Source organism: Haliaeetus leucocephalus, unplaced genomic scaffold (assembly GCF_000737465.1).
Source record: "Haliaeetus leucocephalus isolate CR32 unplaced genomic scaffold, Haliaeetus_leucocephalus-4.0 Scaffold566, whole genome shotgun sequence".
Classification (NCBI taxonomy): domain Eukaryota; kingdom Metazoa; phylum Chordata; class Aves; order Accipitriformes; family Accipitridae; genus Haliaeetus; species Haliaeetus leucocephalus.
In genome coordinates this window covers 3,445,988-3,473,868 of record NW_010973002.1, presented here as the reverse complement: position 1 = coordinate 3,473,868, position 27,881 = coordinate 3,445,988, and the positions used below count along the sequence as shown (strand labels likewise).

Sequence of the window (27,881 nt, the reverse complement as noted above, 5' to 3'; positions counted from 1 at the left end):
AAGAAGGAGGAAACTATGCCCACAGAGGGAGAAAAATCTCCCGAGGCAGAGAATAACAACAATAATAATAAAAAAGGGAAAACTGGAGGCTCACAGGTAAAGCACACACACCCGAACAGGGAAGTGCCCAAACTATTAGCATTTAAAATGAAATGTTCAGCTAACAGCATTTCCTGCTCAGGGCATCTTTCTTTGGGTTGGATGAAATGTAGTTGGTTGGGTGCAGTAGTTTTATTGCCTGGACATGTTTTTTTTTTTGATTGCATTTTGCAGTGATCAGCTGCTTTCCATGTAATAGGAGCATTTTTAAATTTTTTCTTTATTTTAGCAAAAAAAAAAAAAAGACTGGATTGAGGATGCAGTTGAGGTCCTGGCTGTCACATTTATTGACAATCGAGGGCTTTATGCTTAAAGATTATTTACAGAAATACATACTTCCTTATTCAGAGCTGTATCATCTGTGTCTATGCAGAAGCACTTTTTTTTTTTTCCTGCTTCCTGTGTAAACCTTAATGCTTACTTCTGATGGTTCATACTCGTGCTCTTCTCCTGAATCTGTTCTGTTTTCTTTCTTTACGGATAGGATTCTCAGCCTTCACCTCTCGCTTTACTAGCAGCCACTTGCAGCAAAATAGGAACTCCTGGTGAGAATCAAGGAACTGGACAGCAGCAGATTATTATAGATCCAAATCAAGGTTTGGTGCAGCTTCAGAATCAGCCACAGCAGTTAGAATTGGTAACAACTCAGCTTGCTGGAAACGCTTGGCAGCTTGTTGCCGCTGCTCCTTCAGCTTCAAAAGAAAATAATGTTCCTCAACAAGGATCTTCTGTTGCCTCGAGTGCAGCAAGTCCCTCCAGCAGTAACAATGGAAGTACATCTCCTTCAAAAACCAAATCGGGCAATTCTTCTGCAACAACCCCTGGACAATTCCAAGTCATTCAAGTACAAAATCCAAGCGGTAGCGTCCAATACCAAGTGATCCCACAGATTCAGACAACGGAAGGTCAACAACTTCAAATCAATCCATCTAATGCTACTGGTCTACAAGATATACAGGGTCAAATTCAGCTTATTCCTGCAGGGAATAATCAAGCTATCCTCACAACTGCAAACAGGACAGCTTCGGGGAATGTTATTGCTCAAAACCTAGCAAATCAGACAGTTCCAGTCCAAATTAGGCCTGGTGTTTCCATACCACTGCAACTGCAAACTATTCCTGGTACTCAGGCGCAAGTTGTAACAACGTTACCTATAAACATTGGTGGGGTAACCTTAGCATTGCCTGTGATAAACAACGTGGCGGCTGGAGGAGGTTCGGGTCAAGTTGGCCAGTCTACTGAGAGTGGAGTTTCCAATGGAAATCAGCTAGCATCCACACCTGTCACTTCTGCTTCTGTTAGTACAATGCCAGAGTCTCCTTCCTCATCTTCCACCTCTACGACCACTGCCTCAACATCTCTAACTAGCAGTGACACGCTAGTAAGCTCTGCAGAAACAGGCCAATACACAAGCACAGCAGGCAGCAGTTCAGAGCAGACAACTGAAGAACCTCAAACAACTGCTGCAGACTCCGAAGCCCAGAGCTCCAGTCAGCTTCAGTCCAATGGACTACAGAATGTCCAGGATCAGTCGGGTTCCCTTCAGCAGGTTCAAATCGTAGGTCAGCCTATTCTGCAGCAGATACAGATCCAGCAGCCTCAACAGCAGATTATTCAGGCCATTCCTCCACAGTCATTTCAGCTCCAGTCAGGGCAGACTATACAGACCATCCAGCAGCAGCCTTTGCAGAACGTTCAGCTGCAGGCAGTGAGTCCAACTCAGGTGCTCATCAGGGCTCCAACTTTAACACCATCAGGGCAGATCAGCTGGCAAACTGTACAGGTTCAGAATCTGCAAAGCCTTTCAAATCTTCAAGTTCAGAATGCTGGGTTACCCCAACAACTAACCATTACCCCTGTGTCTTCAAGTGGTGGCACAACCATTGCCCAGATTGCACCAGTGGCTGTTGCTGGTACCCCCATCACTCTGAACGCTGCCCAGCTTGCTTCAGTACCTAATCTTCAAACAGTAAGTGTTGCCAACCTGGGTGCTGCAGGTGTTCAAGTTCAAGGAGTTCCTGTTACCATTACCAGTGTTGCGGGTGAGTGGTCTGACAAAGTTTTGAGTTTATTTGGCAGGAGGGGAGGGTGTTGTTTGTTTGGTTTGTTTTGTTATTTACTATTGCAAGAACACCAGACAGTTTTAAACTAATACTTTTTTCAGGATCTTCTGTAATAAATGTTAACTGTAAGAAAATACCTTATACTTATCACTAAAATTCAGATTTTAAAATAGCTGACACTTCTAAACGTAGAGCTAATATTATCAGTTGCATCAATTGAAATGGAACTGTTTGTATTTGATAAACTATCCTTAAATGATCCTGTTCTCCATCTTATTAAAGACTTGTAGGCTTCGGGAGTGAACGTGAGACTTTACTGTTAGAGCTTTGATATGTTTAAACAACAACAAAAAGCTTTTTCCAACCAGGCAGTATTCCTAATCTCTGCATGGGGGATGTAGGATGAGAAAAGTGACAGTATGTGAGCTGGGATATCTTGTGTCATGGCATGCATTTTTATGGAGCTATGTGTTGTATTCTGCGCTAGCTCCTAAAGTTGTTCCCTTAAAAGTTTGAGCTCTGCGAAGAGGTTGGGTGGAATAAGGTATGCTTGTGCACAGCATAGTTCCTGTGGCTTGTCTTTTTAAAAAAATAAACTGGTAACTTTACCTCAGTACTTGATGATGAAGTTTTGATATGTATTATGAAATGCCTGTTTGGTTATGCTGGTCTAATAGTTGGGAAAGGAGCAATTAAGAGGCTTCAGGCTGGATAACGGAGCTTAGTTCTAAAGTAAATTCTGTGCAAGGTCTCTGCAGTGTCCCATAAGGGCAAGTCTGTATGTAAAACTTGCAAATTTTTAACAGTTCAGATAAAACTTGATTTAGGGGTTTTCTCTGCCAGTTTGATAACTGCTTACATGAGCTTGGTTTTATTTCATACAAGTAAAAGTCTTGTGTTGTAATAGTTACAATAAACTCTTGTCCTAAAAGCAACCTGACTATAGGCACAGATTTTTTTAATATAAAATTGTAAGGAAAAACTCATTTTTTTACTATTGTCCAGTCTGCATAAACAAATGTTAGTATCATATTGACTCTTAATCTGGTTTTTTTGTAATTGTATGCAAAGATGAGACATGTTTAACTGGACAAAGGATTGTTCCCTTTAATTGAAACACTTTTGAAGCAAGTAAACATAGTTTGGTAATAAGAAATTTGCCACTGGGAGAATTTCATCTGCTATGGTACTCTTTGGCACTTCATGGCATGTTGAAATACTAAGTTGGGTTGGATGCACTAAACCCGACTTACTTAAGGAGTGTTACAGAAATGTTAATCTGGGTAATCAGAATTAAAATCTTGACCTTATGTTTAGCTGTAATGGTTCAAAATGGTTCAGTTATCTGGAGCTGATGAGCTGCTACAATATCTTGCAGTCCAATTTGTCTTGGAAAAACTTCTTCATGGGAAGGTGCTGACTGACTGCTGTTGTTAGAGAGAAGTCCCTGCTTCTCTCTAGGGAACTCTTCTAGGAAGCCTGCTTTGGGAACGACCTAGATTTGGGGGTGCATGAAGAACCTTTCTGTATGCAGTTTTTTTCCAGCTTACTAATGGTGTACAACTGTTTAGTACACACTAATAGGTATTAGAACAAAAGATTCTGAATATCATCTTGGTCAGTTATCTTGACTGCACCTCTGATTGCATTTGATGTCTTCTGGAAAATAAAGGGGTTGAGATTTGTAACTGAGAATGAAAGAAGGGGAATGAGTCACAGGCTTGGCTTCTCCAGGACCGTACTTTAGTCATGCAGGGTTCATATGTTAACTAAACTTAAGCTTTGTGACCATTGAATTCCCCCCTCCCTTTTTTTTTTTTTTTTTTTTTTTTTTTTTTTTTTTAATTTTTTGTCTTCTTCCAGATAGGCCTTTTGGCTGTTTCCATAGCACTTTTAATTTTATGCTAGCACCAGTGAATCCTCCGACATTTTCTCCATCCCTTTGTATATAAGGTACTATTTCTGTTCCCCAAGGCTTGAGGTTATGGAGCAAGAACAAGCTGTCAGAATGTGAGAGATTAGTTATAATTTCTTTCTCTTATTTATCTCCATTTCTCTCCTGTGAAACTTCCTGATGCTACACTCTGGGTATGGTAGACATGGTGGCATGGAAAGGAGAGTGAAGAGCATGGTGTGCAGTCCTTAATGCTGTATTAAGTATTCAAGGAAAGAATGGTTATGAAATAGAAAATTACAAACATGCCAAAGTCTAAATTCTGCTTATCACTTATAAGGAATAAGCTGTCTTGATCAGGGCTATTAACTTCCTCAGATTTGCTGTTTTATATTTGAAATGGTTTTTGCTATTATTGTTACAGGAAACCTTTTTAAAAAAATAAACCACTCAGTTACCTCAACATCTGCAGACTGGTATTTCCATTCTTTTTCTGCAGTACCTGACCTTGTCGGTGTGAACTCTTTTGTACATTAATTGAACTGTCCGGAAGTGGATCCTTCACTACAAATGAGCAGTAGTAGGTGTTAGAAATGAGCCATATGGGAGATGTTCAGAAAGTGTCAGGGAAAGACTGAGTGAAGGACTCATCCCATGCATTGATTCAGGTGCCCTAACTTTGTTAGGGGAAAAAAAGTTACTTTGTCCTTCAAGCAAACCCAACTGATCAAGCTAGCAGAGTTTCATGGGGAAAAAAAAATAATCACAATAAGTATTTGTCTGAAATAACTGTTCTTTTATTTGTGTTGTATTTCTGTTCCATGAACATTGGTTTTTCTAGTTGTTTCTACAATGGGGTAATTTAGGTACCTTTCTCTTAGTTTTTCAGTAGTAAATGAAATCGTAAAGCAATAGAACTCTAACTGCAAATAACAAAAATTCTTAGCTTAAAATTACTACGGAAATGTTAAGCTATAGAACTATTTTGGGAAAGTATCTTTTTTTGTTTTTTTATTGTTGTTGTTGTGTCAAATGCATTTTAAATTCCAAAAGAGACAAATTTCACATTGGGAAGAAAAATATTAAAATCTTCAAGTAAATATTATATTTTGGTCTGCTTTTTATAACCTTTGTTACTCAGAGTCTCTGGTCCCAAGGTATGTAGGCACTACTGTAAACCAAGCAAGATAAGTAAATGTGTTTGGGTCTTCTTGTTGTATTTTTTTAGTTAAAAGTTCAAACGTTGCTCTTGGTAAGTATCACACTTTGGGTTGTATGTTGTGTGTGGTCAAAAAGCAGGGCAAAGTAGAGAAGTTCTCACACCTTTTCACTTTCTGGCCTGAGGGAAAACTCATTCGATATCAGTGATGTAAAGGAAAATTACTTTTTTACTGTGAGAGTGACTGAGCACTGACACAGGTTGCCCAGAGAGTTTGTGGACTCTGCATCTTTGGAGATAGCTGTCTGGACGTGGTCCTGGACAACCTGCTGTAGGTGGCCCTGCTTGAGCAGGGTGGTTGGACCAGATGACCTTTAGAGGTCCCTTCCAGTCTACACCACTCTATGATTCTGTGAAATTTTGCTCAGAAGATGTACAAACTGTCAGACAAAGGAGTAATTAAATGTACAGAAGAAATCTGGATGGGAAGATAGAAACTAAGTATCTGAGCCTTAAAAACAGAGCTTTAAACAGTTAATTAAGAGCTAATCAAACAACGGACAACATAAAAGCAGCCGTGTTTACTTGAACATGCAGGGATCTACAAATACCTGCCTTGCTATGAGACCAGTACCTGTCATGGCCTTTAAGCAAGCTAGTTCTGTACAAAATAAATGGCATTTCTTCTGTGCAGTGTGAATTGTTGTGTTATACATGATCCCCTGTGGAACGGGATAGCCTTTAATGTTAATAGGTGATGACTTCCTGAATTTAGGCTCAATGAGCTTGGGGACAAGCAGGTCCTGCACAGTTCCCTTGCCTTTTTTTCAAAGGTTCTGCTGTGATAGCTGTAGATGCAAGTTCAAAGGATTCCTGTCCTGTTCCCCCTCCCCGCCCCCCATCCCCTTCTTAAAATAAGGTATCCTTTGCCTTTTTAAAGCTTATTTTCAGGCCCTTGTATTTGGCCGGATGTGTTAATTGACAACATAAGTGACTATGTAGAAGGAACTTGTTTTAGTACTAGATAGTTCTAAGAAAAATATATAGTTCATAAGACTGTTTCCTTTTGGTGGGCTAAGTTTCGTTGTCCATCAACACATTGGGCTTGGAGTATATTTGTTTTAGGAATAGCATGGAATGTGCACATTTATGGATGCTGAAGAGTATGGGGTGAGAGAAAACAGACCAGTTAAACTGTAATGAAATGCTGCATATTAATGGCTTCCCTGTAAAAGTTTTGTGTTCTGCCTGTAGGATTTCTTCCACTGGAGCCTTCAGAAGAGGTCACAAGCTTTTTCTGAATTTGTTCATTGTTTTTGCTGACAGTGGGAATCTAGTGGTGGTGGTGGAGATGATGTCTTTTCAGAATAATTCCCTGTTTCTTATGGAAAAAAAAAAAAAGTAATAAATCAGACTTGTATCTACCTTAAGTATACATCTTGAAGTAATTTTTTTACATGATGATGAAGGTGTTTGTCCCATGCAAAAGCATATGAGACACTTTTGGTTTAAAAATAGTGAAAAATATTATTTGTATTTTATGTATACTTAATCCAAGCTTTGTTAGTTGCTTTAGGCAAAAGTCACCAGATTCCATCATCCTGCAACTCAAGTTCAAGCCATTTTATCTGAGTGGTGACATGGCCTGAATTACGGGGAATTTGGAGTTCATCCACCAAAATAACCTGGAGGAATGACTTCTGTTCAGTGGAACAGTCTGTTGCCTGGCAATACTGGAACCAGAGAGTTTTAAGTCTTGCAGGGATGTGCTGTGGACTCTAAAATAGTTATTAATGACAATGAAGTCCAATACCAAATATTCTTACTGGTGCGCTTTAAAAATGTAATGAACCTTGCCCTTCTGTTTCATAGTCTGTAGTAATGTGAGTTACTAAGGCATATTTCTCTCTGACCAGCTGCTTCCGTTGCACTACTGTTAGTAGCTATGCAATTTGTCAGTACCTCCAGGTCTCCTCCTGCTTTGTCTTGCCTTTTCTTATTTGTCTGCATCCTACTTCAGCCTGTCTTCGAGGCTTTCTCTTCCCTTCTTTATTAACTCTCCTTGTGTGACAGTCACTAGTTTTATGACTTGCTGTTCAAAGACTGAAGACATTGTTTAGATATTACTACCACTCTGGCTCAAACTTTGCAGAGGAGTTTGAAACATTCTACCAAATTCTTTAAACAGGAATAAAATGATACATAAGATTAAATGCATGAAACTCAGGAATAGTGACTGGAAAAAGGAAAACTTCACACCCATTTTTAAAAAGGAGGACCCTGGGAACTACCAACCAGTCAGCCTCACCTCTCTGCCTGGTAAGGTCATGGAACAGATCTTCCTGGAAGCTATGTCAAGACATGTGGGTGACAGGCGATTAGAGACAGCCAACGTAGACATGATTTGCCCTTTGTGAAGCTGACTAATCTGGTGGCCTTCTACAATGGAGTGACTGTGTTGGTAGGTAAGGGAAGACCAGGTGATATCATCTACTGTGACTTACGTAAGGCCTTTGACATGGTCCCACACAATAGCCTTGGAGACATACTTTTTGGATGGATGTTGGTTTTATGGATGGACTATTCGATGAATAAGGAATTGGCTGGATGGCCACATTCAAATAGTTGCTGTCAATGGCTCAATCTCCAAATGGAGATCAGTAATCAGTGGTGTCCTTAGTGGGTCTGTACTGGGACTAGTACTGTTCAGTATCTTTATTAATGACATAGTGGGATTGAGCACACCCTCAGCAGGTTTTCAGATGACACCAAGCTGAGTGGTGGAGTTGATATACTTGAGGGAAGGGATGCCATCCAGAGGGACTTTGACAAGCTTGAGAAGTGGGCCAATGTGAACCTCATGTAGTTCAGCAAGGCCAAGTGCAAGGTCCTGCACCTGGGTTGGGGCAATTCCCAATATCAGTACAGACTGGATGATGAATGGATTGAGAGCAGCCCTGTGGAGAAAAACCTGGGAATATTGGCAGATGAAAAATTAGATATGAGCCAGTAATGTGCGCTTGCAGCCCAGAAAGCCAATTGTATCCTGGGCTGCATAAAGAGAAGTGAGGCCAGCAGGTCAAGGGCTGTGATTCTCTCCCTCTTCTCCACTGTTGTGAGACCCCATCTGTAGTACTGTGTCTAGTTCTGAGGTCCCCAGTGGAAGACAGACATAAACCTGTTAGAGTGTGTCCAGGAGGCCCCTGAAAATGATCAGAGGGTGTTACAGATGCACGACTAACCAAATCCAACAGGTGTTAAAACTCAGATTTATTTTTCAGCAAAAGTTAGTTAGAAGTCTGGTACCATTTTATAAAACCACAGGCTCAAGGATGTAAATAGAATTAATACTACATAGCTGACTTAAGAATCCCCAGGATTTAAAGTGATGGCTCAAAACGCGCGTATCACTCGCCTAAAAGCTGAGGGCTCTCTCCCTCAAGGAGTTACCTCGGGCCGTGCCCCGACTGCAGACCCACTGCTCTGAGGAGGACTGCCAACGTGTCCTCCGGCGGGACCCCGTTTATACCCCTGTCAAATCTGACCTGTGGTCATTTAATTCTATTGGCCAGGAGGGTCACCTCGGTGTACCTGGCACATCTCAATTGGCCAGTTCAAATTTCAACCTGCAGCCTCCAGGGTTTCCTTCCCCTTCTCCCTTCCTGGAGAAGTTTTGTTTCCTGCTGGCAGGATGGAGGGGTGGGATGTACTGCCACAGAGGGCTGGAACATGTCTCCTATGAAGAAAGGCTGACAGAGTTGGGGTTCTTCAGGCTGGTGAAGAGAAGGCCTTGGGGACACCGTATTACAGCCCTTCCTTCTACAAAGGGAACTTATAAGAAAGACCGAGGGAGGCTTTTTACCAAGGTCTGCCTGTAGTCACAGGACAAGGGATAGTGGTTTTAAACTGAAAAAGAGTAAGTTTAGACTGAACGTAGGGAAGAAGTTCTTTACTATGAAGGTGGTGAGATGCTAGAACAGGTTGCCCAGAGGAGTTGTGGATGCCCCATCCCTGGAAGTGTTCAAGGCCAGGCTGGATGGTGCTTTGAGCAATCTGGTCTAGTGGAAGGTGTCCCTGCCTGTGGCAGAGGGGTTGGAACTAGGTAATCTTTAAAGGTCCCTTCTGACCCAAACCATTCTATGAATGTAACAGTCAAAGGTGTTTATGACCCTGTCTGATGCTGACTGCAGGTGATGCATACAAGAATAATCTGCTCAGGTACTCTTTCCACCATTTAGTGATCTGCAGCTCAGTTCTTCCAGAGCCAGAAATGGGATTTATTTTTATTTTTTTTTAAATAATCCTTGACAGATTTCTTTTCTTCTGTGAATTTGTCTTTTTTGAGTCCGTGTAAATTTTTTACATGTTCAGTACTTGTCTGCATTAATTTTTGTCTTAATTGTTGTATAAGGCACATTTTTATTTAATGTTCTCAAACTCCTGTATTAAATTAAACAATCTGATTCACCTTTATACCACTCAAGGTCTTCTATTATCTCTATGTTAGTATGTTAGTTATTGAGGGAGGGGAAGGTGTTTAGTCTCAAGTCCTAGAATATTATGCATATGTTGTTGAATGAAAGAAAATGCATTTTCATGACAACATGTAACCTGTGGGTCACCTTGCTCATCTTAATGTAATAGTAAGCATGTGTAGAAACAGAACTCAGTGAGTTGTGTTAGCTAAGCAAGGAGGGATGCCTGTAGGTGGTAACAAGGTGAAAAGGGTTTAAAATAGCCACAGTATATACAAGCAAACTGGCAAATATAAATACCAAGGGTGGAAGTCAAAGGAGCTGAAGGATGGTGGTTGCATGATCTTTTTTTTTTTAATAACCTCCAGCGTTCCCCTGGATGTTCATTGGTAAGCAAGCAGCTTGCAGCTTATTTCTTTCAAGGTGTTTGCAGCAATGGAATCTGCAGTAAAAAGATAAGTAAAAAGAATTGAGCTGTTTTCCACAAAACCAGAAAAAATGCAGGAGTTTTTCTTAGTTTTTTACTTCATAGTGTGTACTTGGCATTCTGAGGGTGTAGTTGGGAGGAGTATAGAAATTGAGCATACTTTTTCCAAAGTCATGAAAGGTTACTTGCAACTGTTCTCAGATTGCCTTGAGCTGAGAATTGTTGCAGAACCATAGTGTTCTAAATATTGTAGCACTGGCATCCTCTTTCAAATGCTTCAGAGTAATTATAGGAGAAGCATTTAGTCCTCTAATGACAAAATTGCTTTGGTTATGGGATTTTCTTAAACTGAAATTCAAAATAGTGGCAGAACTATGCTGGTGAAAACAAATGTTTGCCTTGCTGATGGTAGCTTAAAAGTAAAGTATCAATGTACTGTTCCTGAATTTGATGCATAAGGAATGTGCAATCTACCTGTTCAGCTAAATTACCTATGGAGAATAACCTGGTAAAAATGCCTCAGTAAACCAAGTCTTTTCTGCCTGACCTGTGAGTAGCAAGGCATGACTTCATCATTACTGCTAGATAAAGTGGGAAGGGGAAGCATTTCGAGTACCAGCTTTGCTGATAATTGCCAGGTGAAATAGGTTTCTAATGAGCTGTTTCTGTGCTGTTAACTTCAAGAATTAAACGTAGGTTCTTAAGTCATCAAAGAATAATGTTAGTAAAACTGTATTTCCTTATTGGAGTATGTGGTCTTATAAAAATGTTTCATCAATACAGGTGCACTCTCTGAGAACATCAGGTTTTGCTATCCCCTCTCTCATTCCCTGTTGTCAGAAATCAGAGCATATAGAGCAGGAAATGAATTGACTGAACTTTCTTGTTCAGAAAATACCAAGCAAGCAAACTGAGTGATACGGCACATCTTAATCAGCCTGTTAGTATTTTTTTTTAAATTTATTTTTTAAGGGTGATTAGATCCACACTAAACCAACCTTCTTGTTCTTCCATTACCACCGTGGGTGGAGGGGCGGAAAGAAACATATTCAAAATCTGATTTCAGTAGCTTCCTTAGTGTAGCTTAGATTATGGAGTGCTTGGCTTCATATGATTTTGGCACTGGTAGATAAGATAGATCAATTATGTTTTAATATATTTTTAAATGTTTTAATATATTAAATGTTTTAGTATATTAAAAATGTTTAATGGCACTGGTGATTATTGAAAAACGTAACTATATATGGAATGGGATGTCATGTTTTAAGGGGAATGTTAATTTCAAGTATAAACAATTATCATTGAAAAACAAGTATGTTTTTTAATGGTCCATAATTTTAATTGATACTTTAATTAATAAAAGTTGTTTTATTTATATGCTGTAGCCTAGTAGCTTTAGAAGTAGTCAGGACTGCATAATGAAATGTAATTTTTATAATGAGTATTTTGTTCTTGTCTTGACACTTTTACCAAAATAATAGCTTTGGACATCTGCAGTCTCTTGAGAAATGTAGCATGGCACATGCTTAGGTTAGTTTGGGATATAGTTATATGGATTTCTGTATGCATCCATTCTTAAGAATGGAGTTTCCAGTGATGTTTAATACTACTGACAGTGGATAACAGTCATATACCTTGATCAGCTAGTCATAGGTAAACCATGTTATCCCAACATGTATATTTAGTCTTAATAGATTGGCAGACTAGTATCATTTTGTTGTAAACAGAAAATGATCAGTTAATATTCTCCTGCCAAAAAAACACTTGGGATACCTGTTAGGTACAAGTCTGACATTCCTTAATTATAGAGTAGTTTCAAGTGATGATTTTTTCCCTTGAGCAAAATACTGAAGTTTAAGAAATATGGACCTTGGTTGTCTCATTTCTTTGGTCATCAGGAAGTAACTGATGAGAACATCAAGCTCTTCAGTTTGTTCTGAACCAAAAAGGAAGATTAAGCTAAGTTTTAAAGGGATAACAATGTTACAGAAGAAGATGGCAGAACTTCTAAGTGTTTGATCTTAGAGATTTACATAGCCCTTCTTTTGTGATTCTATAATATGTAGCTTTGTTGGTCCTTGCCTGATGAATCCTGTCACAAAGTTACAGTTTTTACATCTATAATAAACAAATTAGTCTTTGTATTGGTTAGCCTGTTTACCCATAGGCTGTTATAAAACCAAGGCTTGTGTCTCATGTTTAGTCTTACTATAAAAGGTCTTTAAAGTTTTATGAATCTTGTTTTTCCTGATAATAACTTTTAATCACCTTGACAGTGTTTTTTTTTTTATTCTGAATAAATTACCAACTGCTATACAACTTAACCTAGTTTTAGTCAACTATCTACCTTTCTGTTGAAAGGGTTTTCCATTTTCCATGTGTGTACCTGTTATCTAATCCCTGCTGTGCATAGAGGCATATTTACTTTTATGTTGATCACTATAAAGGTAGCATTTCACATAGCCAAAATGTTTATTTACTTCAAGGACATTCATGAACCTTCTAGTCAAGTGTAAAATGTGTAAGCTAGCTAAACTGTAGTCAAACCCCACAAAACCCAAGCAAAAAAACCCCAGCCCTACCCCCCAAACCCCAAAGAGACTACTGGAAACTTAGCTTGCATTTTTTTGTGTCCGCCTCCTTCTGTCCTTTCAAGATTAAGCTATTACTATTTCCATGGTAATACACAGAAATTGAACTGAGATGCTAAAAAACACACTTCCTGAGACCAGTATTTTAGTTTCCATATAGCAGAAGTGTGCAAGATAGGCATTTGATTTTTGTTGTTGTTGTTACAGTTTGTCAGGTATTGAGCTCCTCTAGTCAGACTGTGGAGACTAACAGTCAACAAGTTTCTAGTCCTATCCCTATTTCAGAGTTAAGGGGAAGAGTTGGAAAAAAGAGCTGGGCCGTGTTCTGTTGTGGTTATAAGCTGTAGAATAACCTGAGAGTTGGGGCAGAGTGATGGGGTGGAGGAAGGTGTTCCATAAAAGCAAACTTAACCTCCATTTCTTAGATCTGCTCCCATGCAGTGCATCTGACATTCTGCAGCACAGCTGGTACTTGGGTTTTCAGTTAGCTATTTGCTAAGTGCTGAACTAAGCTAACTAAGGTTCAGTATGCAGGGAACTACTTGTGTTCATCTGCAAAGAAGTGTTCATAAACACTCATCCTAAATACACTTTTCTTTTTGACTGTTTTTTCAATGACAATGAAAATCAGGGGTCTTTTGGAAGGGTCTCTTGCCTTAAGAGCAGTATAATAAGTTATTTTTCTGATTCCAACTCCTCCTTTAGAATACCTAATAAACTAACCATATTTTCTTTCTGTTTGAAGCCACAGTATCCACAACAACCAGAGGCATTGCCTTGCTCTGACTGAAACCTCTGCTTGGTTGTGCAAGACTAAATTTTGTGAAACTGTAGCTCTGTGTTGATTTTTATGCTGTTTCTGTATAGGTCTTTCTGTGTTGTATTTGTGGTAGCTCTTTCCTACGTTTAATAATGTAATAAAAGGAAAACTGGCTTTCAGTTTAATTAAAGATACTACCAGCTGGGAAAACTTCTTTCCTGTCTCAAAGTACTGAAGTGACTTCAGGTTGTGGTAAAGCACTTGGGTAAAGCCTTACGTTTTTTGAAAAGTCATGAAAGTACCTTCATGAAACTTCTTGGGCATTGTTTTGTCTTTGTGTTGCCAGTAAGATTCTTGCACAAAAGGAAGAAGACTTAAGTGTTTTTGAGGTGTTTAAACCCTCAAACTTACTTTTTACTGCCTTAAATCTCATGCTTTTAAGTGGTATTTTTCACAGAAGTTAGGCTTAATTATGATGCTGTTCAGTAATTTTTGAACACACTAAGACATTTGATATAGGAAGCTTTTGGAGGAAAGGATAACAAGTTCTCACAAATCTTGTCAAAGTCAGCAACAGGCAAAAGATCAAAAGATAGCAACTTGCTGCAGTGCCCCTGTAGGAGGTAGAAAAGACAGATATCTAGTTGATACTGCAGTTTGCACTGGAAACTTTCTGCTTGTGGTAGCACCTGGACACAATGCTGTGCTCTGATGACCCAAATTTCTTGTAGTAGGTGGGTGGATCCAATTCCTCTCTCTACTCCAAACTGATCTTCTCTACAGAATGTGTGGGTCCCTTGCATCAGCTCTTGTACAGTTTCTGTTCTGGGGAATTCTTTTGTCACGTGTTGTGTCTTCATAAATCTTTACAAACCACTGCTTCAGGGTAGAAGAGAGGGCAGAATTGGCTGCGTACCACTTAAATAGCACTGAATTGCATTGTCTTCTGTGTAAATACTGAAGCTCAGTGTTGTCTTCACATATATTTAATTTTAAGGTGTGATTTGTATTTCATTCTTCAGCATGAAACCTCCTTTCTATTAGTTTTTGTTTGGAAAAAAATTATCTCTGACTATAAACTATTGCCACAGACTTTTTTATATTTTAAAATCTTGGCTATATCTTAAAGTGTTATCTTTTATTATATTATAGAAATATATTATTATAAACAAATATATTTTATTATAAATAAATAGAAAAATAAATATATGTAAACATATATAAATATTTGCTTACTATAAATTATCTGTATGTCATTGTGGAAAAAGAATATTAGAGTAAAGGATGTTTGCAAACTGACTGTACTTGGTGTATGCAGAGGAAGGGGAAAGATAAGAAACCTCTTTTCCCCCATTGCTTTGCATCAGTAAGTTGTTGAATGGGTGAGTTGCTGCATCAGCTCTGATGCTTGTAGAGCTTTGGAACTCTGCACGCTGTCATAAACTTTACTTAGCTGTCCTGTGGTAATATACATTGAATTATGAACATCAGTTGCAACCTTCTCTTTCACTTTTAGAATATCCAGTTGCACAAATTTTCTTTTTTGCAATATTAGCCACTCTGGCTCTAGGTACATTTTTGCAAAGTGTTCCTCAGATTTTGCAGTAAGGTGCACACTACTGAGATAACTCTCTGTCATTGATGCTGTCATCTTTTTGACTGTTGAATGGTGGTTGCACAACAGCAACAGGAAATCTATACAAATTGTTCTGGGGAACTAAGCACCAGAAACTAGAAGTGTTGGTTTTGTAGTCTTAAATTTCTCTTCCTTCCAAGATCCATTTTTCTCAAGTTTGACTCCCATGATTTCTGTGATTCATTAAAGTGAAGTCCTTTTCTTCCCTTTCTGCCCTATTTGCCTCAAAGAGTAGGTTTTCATGCTTGCTGCTTCATGTGAACAAGGATAGGAATGCAGGTGCAATGTGTAGTGAAAGGAAACTTGTTTTGACTTATGATGGATGGCTAAGCCTAATAACCATGATATTCAGTGGTCAGTCGCTCTGTAGGAAAGTACTTCCTAGGTACCATGCATTAGCTTTCTTTAATCATCCAGGTGGTGTTATAGGAGTTGTTATTTTGCAAATTAGCTTTGAAGCCTAAAATTGATTGAGAGATATGTGTGTGTATATATGTGTATTATTTGGCTTCATATTAATTACTTAAAATTGTTTAGTTTTCTTGCGTGAATGTGTTACAGATTCATATGTATGGGAAAGTGTATATGAGTTGTAACTCCTAAGATGCAGTTTTACTGCAAAATTGGAAAGCTGATTAAGTGATGCTGAAGAACAAAGGATGTGCAATCCTTTATCTTGATAATCCTGTATCTTGTGATAATAAGTAATGCATTTACTTAACTGCTTAAATGGGAAAGATTAGTGACTAAAATCATGCAGGTTTTTCTATTTGAGAAGCTTTAAAAATTTCTATAATGTTATTCTTAATTACATTCAGTCGTAATCATATATGTAATATTGCAATGAGTGAGAATCTTACTGCACTTCATTTGCAAAATAAATACCCTATCAGGTTGCCTTGTTGCTTGCATGTTGTCCTGTGATCAAATAAATCGTTACTATCCAAAAGAAAGAGAGAACTTAGACCTGAAAGAAAATTAAATGCAATGGAGTAGTTGGTATCAGTGTTATTTTGTACGCTAACATTTTGTTTTAACTTAATGTTGTAACCTGACAGCATGTACAATAAAGTTCAGTCATACACAAGTTCAGTGATGATTTTTATTAATCAAGAATATTTCACAATTACAGGAATTCACTATTAAAGAAATTGTGGGAACTTGAGAAAAACTTTTTATCTTCTAAAAGCAAGTGTAAATGTGCAGTGACTGCTTTGACAACTCATATGGAATAACATAGGTGAACTGAAGTGTGACTTTGTTCCCTCATGTAATGATTTGTTTAGACCTCTTTCTGAAATCTGTGTTGAAACATGAGAGTTCTTGTTACTGAAAGGTTTGATTATGAATGGTGAAGTATAGTGATATCAGGTCTTGTGGTTTGGAGTATGTCAGGAAGAAGCAGTGTCAAGTGATCTCATGATTGTAGCAGAATTTCTGGAAGGCTTTAAACAGTTTTTTAATGCCCCTAGTAAGAAGTCATATGGTTTCTTTTTACTAGATCTTTTTTCTCCATCTAGAAAGTGTCAGGAGGTCATTATGTTCCTGTATGGATAACATTATCTCAGCCACCTGTTTTCAGAATAAGCAGGGTTTGTTTCAAACAAAAAGCTAATTTATATCTAGATCCTCTCTATTGAAAAAGCCTAATTTTTTTAATAAACTTTTAGAAGTTGCCCTGATTTAATTTTGTAGGCTGCAGACAAACTCATATCAGCAATTAAGTTTGCTCAGTATCTTTTCCTCAGTAAACTTGATTTAAAAAAAAATGAAATTCCTCTGTCTTCCCTTAACAAGTATAATTGATGTAAAAGTTAAAGCCCTTAGTAATCTGTAGTGGATTCTAGGATATAGTTTAAAAAAATCAAAATCCCATGCAACTCAAGACTATAGCAGATTCACTTTGAGATTTAGACCAGGCCATGTTCTGTCAGTTGTTTTGTGAAAATTTTCTGATTTTTCTTCAAGAGAAAAGATTTTTTCAGCTGGTCTAAAATACATTCATTTTACTGTCAAAGAACAAGAATAAAGAGTTTTATGTTTAACAACTTTAAAATGAGAATAGATGCATTTCTTTCTATCCTGTATACTACTAGTGTGCTAGCTTGTTTGGATGCTCTTTCAGGAGTTAAAAACAAAAATTAAGTCCAGGAATTACATTACTGAACTTCCCAGTGTTTTCTGATAACTATGTAAATCTCTGGCAAAGAATATTTATCAGATATTTATGCTTCTTTCAATTACCCTATTGCCTGAAAAAGTAGAGATTTGCTTATTGAATTTTGTGGACTGGATCTTTAAATAAGGCTATCCGTGTGATATTTTGAGAGTTTCAGAACCTTCTGTTTTGAATTTAGTAAGTGGAATCCAAGGGAAGGGAGTGTAAATAACATCTCTGTGAGATTAATTTAAAGAAGAAAGTCAACATTCACATTAGAAAATGTAATAACTTTGTTAATGCCATCTAAAGAGCAGTCATTTAATTACTGTTTAATTGAAACCAGATGGATAATGTAATTGTCTGCCTGAACAACCTTACTTCGGGCATTTTCTCTTTTGTATTTTTATTGTCACCTTATAGTTATTGTGAAGAATTTCTACTCAGATGTATCACTATATTATTTTTAATAAATAGATTAAGGTTGTAGCTCATCAGTGTGTATCCTATACTCCAAGATACCTCTGGTCCTCACATGAGGGGGGGAAGGTTTGGAGCAGATAAAGTATGTGTCAGCAGTAGTACTTGATATTCTGAAGAAGTGTCAGAAGACCCTTGTGTGGTTGGTCATCTCATAACTTAGAGACTGAAAGTTGATTTGTGTCGAACCAGCACAATATATCGGATTTTTAGAAATGCTGAACAGGCTCCCTCATAACTCTTGCTGGATCTGACCAATCCACATTTATGTGCTGGACATTCATCACTGTAGTACTAGACATGGAATTAAAAAGGGAGTTGTCCTTCTCAGGGTTCAAGTGCCTCAATTCACATCTTACTTGGAAAGCCTTGGTCTGGCAGCCTGGGGGGGGAAGTTGCATTGAAACTTTAATATCAATTCAAGAAAATCAGAGAGAAAGGGAAAATTGACAGAAAATTATGCTGTTCAGTTGCGTTCTGACCACAGACTGGTTAGGTCCCAGGACTTTTTTGCTAAAATAGGTCTTTGACATGGATGGAGTCATCCCTCTAACAGACTTCAACAACAAAGGATAATTCTTATTAATGTACTTGAAAACGCGAGTGATACTGAAAATAGCATAAGAGGCTGCAGTAGGTGTGGCCATATCTGTTACCTCTTTAACTTTTGTAGTGCCCGTTCGTAGACTCATCATTTATAGTGCTGCTCTGTGAATTAAAGGAGTTTGCATCTTGGGTATGTCTAACAGAGAGAGCATGGTTTGTGCTCTGCGAGCTGCGCAAGTTCTTCCTGTTAATTTATTTACCTTTGGCTAACCAAAAACTGCAGCTGGTTTTCAACACAAGCAATCACGTTATCATGTTAAGATGAGCATTACATATAACAAAAATGATCAGCCTTTTTTGACGCTGCCTATTCATAGCACTTGGTCAGCACTTCAGCAGCTTAACAGCCTGACAAGGAATTGCCCCTGGACTAGTGCTTTCTTTGGAAGCTCGTGTCCTCTTCTGCCACTGTTAGACCCAAGTACTAGATACTACTATTTGCATTTATACCACAATGTTCTCCTTATCCTATCATATTCTCCCTCAAGTATTCTCATGAGTGCTTTTCTTTCCCATTAGAATATGGGAAGTAAATTTATTTCCAGTACATTGCTATTCTGAAAAGAAAGACTTTGTTCTATCCTAGACATATGAAGACTCTGCACTCGAGATTAAACCTGTAATTCCTTTTCCATGGTTCCTCTGCTGCAAATACCAGACTTTTCTTAGATTTTTTTGTTTGTTTACTATCTATCTGTCCAACAGCAAGTGGGATTCAATCATTATCTATTCTGGGTTTATCCTTGTTCTTTTCAGAGAACCAAAAGTACTCAGCATCTGTTAATACTTGTAGCCTGCTTAAGAAAACAAGAAATTCACATTCATTTGTATCTAGGCAGGTCAGGTGCAAGTTCTGGATGGAAACCAAGAGAGATAAGTGGGAAAATTTGGTCAGTGGCTCTGGTGAAAATAACCTGGTACTGACCTAGGCACAAGACAGATTTATTCTATTTCCTGTAGCCAACAGTGGTCTCTGAGAGGACAGTCAAATAATTTTGGAGGTTCTCTGTATATCATGTTCTTTAGTCCTAACCTATCTGCACGTACGTGGTGGTGTGTGTTAGATTTCAGCTCTGGCTGTTATCATGGTGTTATACAAGATAGCCTGTCGAAGCATATATTGCTCCTCAGCAATTGTGTGAATGAAGTAGTCATTATCCTGTGCTGTGTTGTGTATGAACTCACTTGGTAGCTAGGCGGTTTAGACTTCAGAGACTGTTCTTTACAGTCTTATCCCCATTGATGGTGTCTGTTATGGATGCTTGAGAAGTAAGTTGGAGTACCCGCTTGAATCTCTCTGAATCATGTTATCTCTGAGAGATTTGCAAGTTTTAAATTAATGCTTCAATACAGAGGACTTTCAAGTCTTAAAATATTATAGTCTATTCTAAGGAATTCTGGTTGGTCATTACACTCTCTCAATAAGTAGGTAGTATTTCCTCTTATTTCCCATTTGTATGAAGGCACAGAATTTTTGAAAATGGCAGCATCTAATGATATTTTGTCCCATTCCTGTTACTGGCAGGACCGGCATTCAGTGTTGTCACATTGCGGCTGGAAGTGATATCTCTGTGTCAGGATTAGTTTGTCACATTATTTTCTTAGATCGTATAGTACTAACTTTTTAAGCAAACATAATACTACCCTGCCACTCAAGTAACTACGCTTCTTACCTATATTGGAATAGTCTTTATTTTGCTTTAATATCAAGACAGTAATCCTGATTTCCTTTGATTAAGCAAGCCAGTGAGATTAATGGACTTATGCAATGAAACTGAATTCTTAATTCAAGTCAATCTTAGAATTCCATTTGATTCAGTCAAGCTGCTTTTCCAGTCTTCCTGAAAACATACTCCCTTCTGCAAAACAAAATCATGGAATCATAGAATATCTCAAGTTGGAAGGGACCCATAAGGATCATTGAGTCCAACTCCCTGCTCCTCGCAGGACTACTTAAAAATAAACCATATGACTAAGAGCATCATCCAGACGCTCCTTGAACTCTGACAGGCTTGGTGCTATGACCACTTCCCTGGGGACGCTGTTCCAGTGACTGACCACCCTCTCGGGGAAGAATCTTTTCCGAATGTCTAATCTGAACTTCCCCTGACGCAGCTTCATACCATTTCCATGTGTCCTATCACTGGTCACCAGAGAGAGGAGATCTGTACCTCCCCCTCCACTGCCCTCCTTGAGGAAGTTGTAGGCTGCGATGAGGTCACCCTCAGCCTTCTCTTCTCCAAGCTGAACAAACCAAGTGACCTCAGCCACTGCTCGTACGTCTTGCCCTCGAGACCTTTCACCACCTTGGTCACCTTCCTCTGGACACACTCTAACAGTTTGATGTCCTTCTTATATTGAGGCACCCAAAACTGCACACAGTACTTTAGGTGGGGCTGCACTAGTGCAGTGTAGAGTGGGACAATCAACTCCCTCAACCAGCTGGCTATGCTGTGCTTGATGCACCCCAAGACATGGTTGGCCCTTTTGGCTGCCAGGGCACACTGTTGACTCATATTCAACTTGCCATCAAGCCAGACCCCCAGGTCTTTTTCCGTGGGGCTGCTCTCCAGCCTCTTGTCCCCCAATATTTGTGTATAACCAGGATTACCCCATCCCAGGTGGAGAGAATCCTGAAAAAAAAACCAACAAAACAAACCCAACAAAGCTCTGGTATGCTAGCTTTTTCAAGTCTAGTCCTACAACATTTCTTTTTCTTTGTGTAAGTTCCTTTGTGGTTCAGTGTTGATTCAGGAGAGATTGTATGAGAAGTGACAATGTGCCATAAAGCAACTTTTAAAATTAGGTAATTATAGTTTTCTGAATGTAGGTATGTTTTCAAAGGTTATTAGGAAGACATTAATTGGCAATAGATTTAAGAGTATTTCTGTGTAAGATTTTGTTTAATGGTTTCTCATTTATCTCAGCTTTTGAGAAAAAGAAAACACATGTTAAACTAGTTCACGTTTCTTAGTATCAGTCAGTAATTTGCAGTCTTGTACTAATAACAAATTACATTAAACAAGACTATCTAAGCTAGCAGGTAAGTACTGTGGTAGTGCTTCTGGAAAATAGCTGGATTTAATATTTGGTTTGCAGCTTCCCTTAACTTTAGGTGGATTTTTGTTCTATAAAACATATGAAGTTTATTTGTGCATTTCACTTATTGAAATGACTAATAAAAGGTACAAACACTTTCTTATTTTACAGGTCAACAGCAAGGACAGGATGGAGTAAAAGTACAGCAAGCCACAATAGCTCCTGTTACTGTAGCAGTAGGTGGCATTGCTAATGCAGCAATTGGTGCTGTTAGTCCTGATCAGATAACACAAGTGCAGCTGCAACAAGCTCAGCAAGCTTCTGACCAGGAAGTGCAACCTGGCAAGAGATTGAGAAGAGTTGCCTGCTCATGTCCTAATTGCAGAGAAGGAGAAGGAAGGTAAATGTAAATTTTATCAGTATGTATTTAGGCACCTTATTACAGATTGCCTCATTTGGGCATGAGGTTTTCTTATATTGCCTACATTTTTAATATTTTCTATTAGAAAGTATGTTTATATGTTTCTTTTTAGACAGGGGATTATAGTTGTCTCTATTAGCATGAAATATTTTTCCTAATACCTACTAATATTTTAGAATATAATTGCTTACCTGTTTAAATTTGATCTTTTTAGAGGCAGCAATGAGCCAGGAAAAAAGAAACAACATATCTGCCATATTGAAGGATGTGGAAAGGTTTATGGCAAGACATCTCATCTTCGAGCACATCTGCGCTGGCATACCGGTGAAAGACCATTTGTATGCAACTGGATTTTTTGTGGCAAGCGATTTACAAGGAGTGATGAGTTACAAAGACATAGAAGAACCCACACAGGTTGGTCATCCCTCTCTGTATGCATAGTACAGCAAGTCTGAATCATAGTGGCCATGGTTAGACAGTGATATTGAAGTTCTCACTTATTAGGATCTCTGAAAACTACTTTGAAATGTAAATAAAGTAACTTTAAAACCGAGGAAGTGGTAGATTTCAGTTTTCATCAATTCAAGCTGATTGTGAAATCAGATAAGTAAAATGAGATCTGTTCAAACTGTTCTTCTGTACCTATGCTAGAAAAAGATGACCGTTTCATCACAGATAGCTGATGTATATTAGCTAGTGCCTGATCTAAATTTGACAAATTTAGATCAGGGATGTATGATTGGCCATGGACCAGGGTCATCATTTCCTCACTTGAACTAGCTCAATTCTTAAGAAAATTTTTAACCTAGTCCATACGTCAGATTTGGTCTTCTTGGGGAGGTCTTGAAGTTTCAAGTGAGAACTGATAAAGCAAGTTCTCTTAACAGTTCAGATTGGAAGATGGACCTTTTAGAAACCAAAAATTTTATCAGTCTTCATATTTCTAGCCCCAAGAAGGTGTGTCCCCCCATCTCCCCCTGCAACTTATAGCATCAGAAGATAGCACTCGAAGTCTAAGCGCTAATTACGTTTGAACAGTGACAGGACTTTTTAGTATGTTGAATTTATCTCTCTTGACGTAGATTTCATACATCCTCATCGAGCTTTGGGATTCATGTTTCCAAATTCCCTTCTCATCACTGTAATCTAAATAACAAAAGTATTCTTAAAAACTGCTATCAAGTCATTTTTTCAGGGCTTTTATCTCTCCTGCTCTGTCAATTTTATGGAAGTTTATGAAAATTCTCTGGTGACCTGAAATTCAAACTTCTCACCAGATAATCACAGCATAGCAAATATTTGTTGAGAGCATTATAGTAGTGAAGAGTAGATTGCCAAAAGCCTGTGACTGAATGGAACACACCTGGAAATCACATGGGTAGAGAAGAAAACATTGTGTCCTTTTAAAGACACTTCAAATGTTGAATAGAAGAGGGTCAGATTCAAATGATCAGTTCTGTCCTTCAGTAACATTTTGGTTTTGTTCTTCTTTTAAAAAAGGTGAAAAGAGATTTGAGTGCCCAGAATGTTCTAAAAGGTTTATGCGAAGTGACCATCTCTCGAAACATGTCAAAACTCATCAGAACAAGAAGGGTGGTGGAACAGCCCTTGCTATTGTTACCTCAGGAGAACTGGACTCTTCAGTTACTGAGGTTCTTGGTTCTCCAAGAATTGTCACTGTTGCTGCCATTTCTCAAGATTCAAACCCAGCAACCCCTAATGTTTCAACAAACATGGAAGAATTCTGAAAGGATCATTTATATGGACGCCTAGTGCTGCACTTAAGTTTACATACCTTTCAGGATATGGAAGTGGGCTGGTAAAGTGGATTACAGAGCAGGAAATCATGTTTTCAGTCATGACTTCTGTAAGTGTTCCAGGTTGGAGGGTCAGCATGGGAAGTGTACACCGGTGCAACAAGACAAAAATTTCAAAAATACAAACAGCGCAAATTGATGTACTGGATAAACAGATGGGGGAATATTATTTCCATACTGTACTTTTTTAGTTATATGTCTGTATATCATGTAATGATTTTAAATGAACTTTCCCCCCCTATTTTAGCATTGTATGTTAATGTGTTTATAAAATCAGATAATATCAATGTAAAACAGGGTGGACCTTGACTAGGATTAATGTCATTTGATGAAGGTACTTTGTTTTTAAAATAAATTTGTAATATTTTCATTAGAACATCCTTTTCCCATAAGGCACAGCAAAACTGAATATGGATTGAATGACAGTGGAAATATTTTAGGTTTTTGCTTAGTCCATAGAACACGTCAGTTGATTTTGGCCGTCTTTTCTCAAGTTTTGGAATTACTCAAGAAGCAGCTGGATGATGCATGCTGCGAAGTGGTTCTGAGGTGGACCTCAGATTTATTTTGACCACTACATTATAGTAGTGTGTATAAATGACAATCAGTGAGTTCTAATTCCTCTCTTTGTTTGGAGAGCTAAGGTTATGTAGAGTTAGTGTATACAGTAGGAAAGATAAAATCATAGGAAGATATTAACGTTAGATTTTACAAAAGTAATGGTATCTTTATGTAGGATGAAAAATGAATATGGCAACTTTCGTGTCAATTTTTGGTATTTCATTTCATTACTTTTTAAAACATCCATAGTCCATTTCTAACTCGTAGGTAACATGAATCATAAAACCTCAATTTTAAGTATTTAAATGTTTTAATTTTGTTAGAATTCATGGAAATTAATCAGACAATTGAGTGTTGTAGCTCATTCTCCAGTATCTTCTCTCTGTAAATACTGGTTTATTATATTGTGGTTAATGTGCTGAGTTCTTTATGCTTTGACTTAATAGCCAAAGAAAAGAATTAATTATCACATTTTAACCAAAAAAAGGTATTGAAAGTAAACATTGTCTCTTTTTTCCCCAAAATATTACTGTCTTTATTTTCTCATCAAGGATAATATGTGGGCTGGTAATAAATATGTTATCTATCAAATCTTACATTGAGCCTCCAACCACAAAACAAACTGGGGAAAGAGGAATATAGTTATGTTTTTACTACACAACTTTTGATTTCAAAGGTTTGGTTACATTTTCAGATGTGCCAGTTTAATAGGAATATAGAAGAAATGAAAAACAACAGCAACAAAAACAAACTGCATTTTCTATGTGAAAACTCCAGTATGTACAAGGAGGAAAGATGGCCAAATATTTCATACTCAGGATTTTTAATTACTTCCCATAGGAATAAATGTAACCTTTTACGCATACAGTTGTTTGGTGACAATTCTCATAACCAGTTTTTTAAAAAATTTATACACCAAAATATTTTTGATGTAACTAAAGGAAGTACAGTGCAAGAAGAATAAGATTTTTTTCCCTGCAAATTACAAAAGGAAGAATGTGTTTGGTAGCTGTTGGTTTGAGAGACATAACAGATACCTTGTGCATTCCCTCACAAAACATATACTTCTCATCTGAATACTTTATCAATCTTGTGGTGTTTTCTGTATTTTTGAAGCAAGAGAAATACCAATCATTGTTTACACTGTGTACACTTTAGGCCAGCCCTTTGTAGCAAAATACTAAGCTGAAGGTATTTTATACTTTCAGTTTACATAAAAAGCTTTGAGATTAAAGAAAAACAATTTTACACTGTGGTTATAAATTTCAAGTTTCTTAAAGCTTTTGTAGACTTGTAACAGAGTCTTTAAATTTTAGTTGGGTTTTGTACATTATTTTGTATATTTTATTTAAAGTACTCTTAACTGATGTATCTGGATTTAAAACATCAGAATCAATTAGATGTTACATTTAATACAGATGAACATTAGGTAGTATTAACTGTTAATTTTATTATATAGGAAATGAAACGTCAAATATATATTTTATCATTATGCTTCACAATCAGTGCTATAAATTTCTTTATGCAAAGAAGAACTTTCCTAATGTTAATACCATGTTTCCTAGAAACTTCCTAGAAGTTAACAATTTTTGTAAACTGAAGTTATGAGCATTCTGCACAACCATTTCATATATAATTTTTTTCATGCATACTTACGTATGCAGATAGGAAACTGAAGTCATTTTTAATCTGCAATGAATCCCTATTATAGATGTATCAAAATCTAAATCTGGTTGGCTTCATAGCATCTCAAGTACATTAACTTGTGTTAGCAGGTGCACATTTTACCGCTGGAATTAGAAACATTTTGACAGTCTGTTCTGCATACCATTCTGAATCCACTTTTCTGTCTTAAAAGGATCGTAAATTTCAATGTCCTTTATTTGACTCAGTGGGATATAGCTGTTGTAAGTAATAGGGCACAGATGTGCAGTAGTATCTTGTTTAATGGCATTTCACTGTTCATTCCCTTTGCCACCGTTAAAAATTTTGCTTTATTGTAATTATCAGTGCAAAGTGTATTTACCATGGTAGAACTCCAGTGTTAGAATAGTTTTTTTCTTACAATATACTTTCTTTGGTTAGGTTCGTGTATGTGTTGCCGATTACATTAGAAATTGGTGTTAAGTCATTATTTATCACATTCTTTCACGAGAGCAGTAATAAAAGTGTGTAATCTAGGAGAAAAAAGTTAATTTGTCAAAGTTAAGTAAGCATGATGTTTAGGTCCTATTTTTCAATTTTATAACTGTTTTATTGCAACAATATTTGTATTTAAGTATTCATTTTAATGCCTTGTGGTGTTTCTTTATGCATGTCACTGAATTGTCATCCCGCAAGAATTGATGTGCAGCATAGGGTATTAAATCTACATAATGATTTTGAAACAGAAAAATAGTTGATGGTAAAAATGTAAATGTTTTGCAAAAATTCCTTATAAAAAAGTTTTGTAGTAATATTTCACTTGTAAATTTTTCTAAAAAAAAAATGGAAAAGGAAAAAAATGAAAGTAACATTTCCCCGCATCTAGAATTTAGAAATTAATTCTGCCAGCAAAGCCTGTAAGGCATTAATTTGACACTTTTACAATGCTGATTTGTATAATTTTTTGGTGGGTTTGGAACTAAAATCATGTACAAGTTGTTGCCTGCAATAACATTTTGCAAGTAACCTATTAAAATTCCCTTGAGTTTAAAAGGTTTCTTCATTTAATTACTTACAATATAAAACAGCAATGAATTATGTTTGAGTGATAATCTGTTCATCAAGAAGAACACTAGAAAGCAAATGCTTCTCAATGGGGAAAGGTTGGCAGCAGCTTCTGGATTTGTGTAATTAAGACCTGTGCTTGCTGGTCAGCGTTTCCCAACTGGCAGACTCCCAGCAGGGAATTAAACCAGCAGATTCTAGCTCAGCATGAATTCTGTGGGGTTTGTTCAGCTCCTGCGAATGGAAGTTATGGTTGTTCCTGAACACACCAAAGGAATAACCGAAGGAAAAACTTTTCTAAGGTAAGGAGTATGTACACACACACACACACAAATAAATAATTTAAATTAAAAAAAAATTAAAAATCATTCCATTTGAGAGAGAGAGAGAAATAATAGAAATGCTATGATTATATTGCAAACAGGGAATAAATAGAACAAATAAATGGAAACCTGAAAGTACTGACTTCAAATCATAGAAAATATATTGAGCTTTTCTCAGTGAAATGTAAACGGGTTCCTGCACTGTGTTATACTAAAATATCTTTGATGGTATATTAAATTGCTAATTATAATGATATACTAATTATTTTTTTTAAATACTAGAAGAATTTTTGTGGTAAGCCTTACCATACTTTTGCAGTGAACAAGTAGTATTATTTCACAAAGGAAGAAATAAATATAGAATCACAGAATCATTTAGGTTGGAAAAGATGCTTAAGATCATCAAGGCCAACTGTAAACCTAAGACTGCCAAGTCCACCAGTAAACCATGTCCCTAAATGCCACAGCTACATATAAGAAGACCACTGGGTTTTTCCATCTTCCAAAAGAAGATGGAATTTAAAATTTGTGGCTTCTAGTTGCGTACTGCAAGAACAATCATCTTTCCTCTTTCCTAATTGAGACCTAAAATCAATTCTCTTTATTGTATGTTTGATGAAATAACTGTTTAAGTCTCATTAATCTCTATTTGAATGCAATGAT

General features: G+C 37.3%; 1 protein-coding gene across 1 annotated transcript; it reads left to right on the top strand.

Moving 5' to 3' along the window:
- SP4 (Sp4 transcription factor) lies at nt 1-26,644 on the top strand. Its single transcript, XM_010577617.1, has 5 exons — nt 1-96; nt 584-2,141; nt 21,559-21,787; nt 22,023-22,222; nt 23,309-26,644. Exons 1-5 carry the CDS (start codon nt 16-18, stop codon nt 23,554-23,556), a joined length of 2,316 nt encoding a protein of 771 aa, XP_010575919.1. The 5' UTR covers nt 1-15; the 3' UTR covers nt 23,557-26,644.
- Nucleotides 26,645-27,881: the final 1,237 nt, after the last annotated feature.

Coding starts and splice junctions, on each gene's coding strand:
- SP4 (XM_010577617.1), top strand. CDS start 16: ATGCCCACAGAGGGAGAAAAATCTCCCGAGGCAGAGAATAACAACAAT. Junction 2,142..21,558: donor TACCATTACCAGTGTTGCGG/GTGAGTGGTCTG, acceptor CTTATTTTACAG/GTCAACAGCAAGGACAGGAT. Junction 22,223..23,308: donor ACATAGAAGAACCCACACAG/GTTGGTCATCCC, acceptor CTTTTAAAAAAG/GTGAAAAGAGATTTGAGTGC.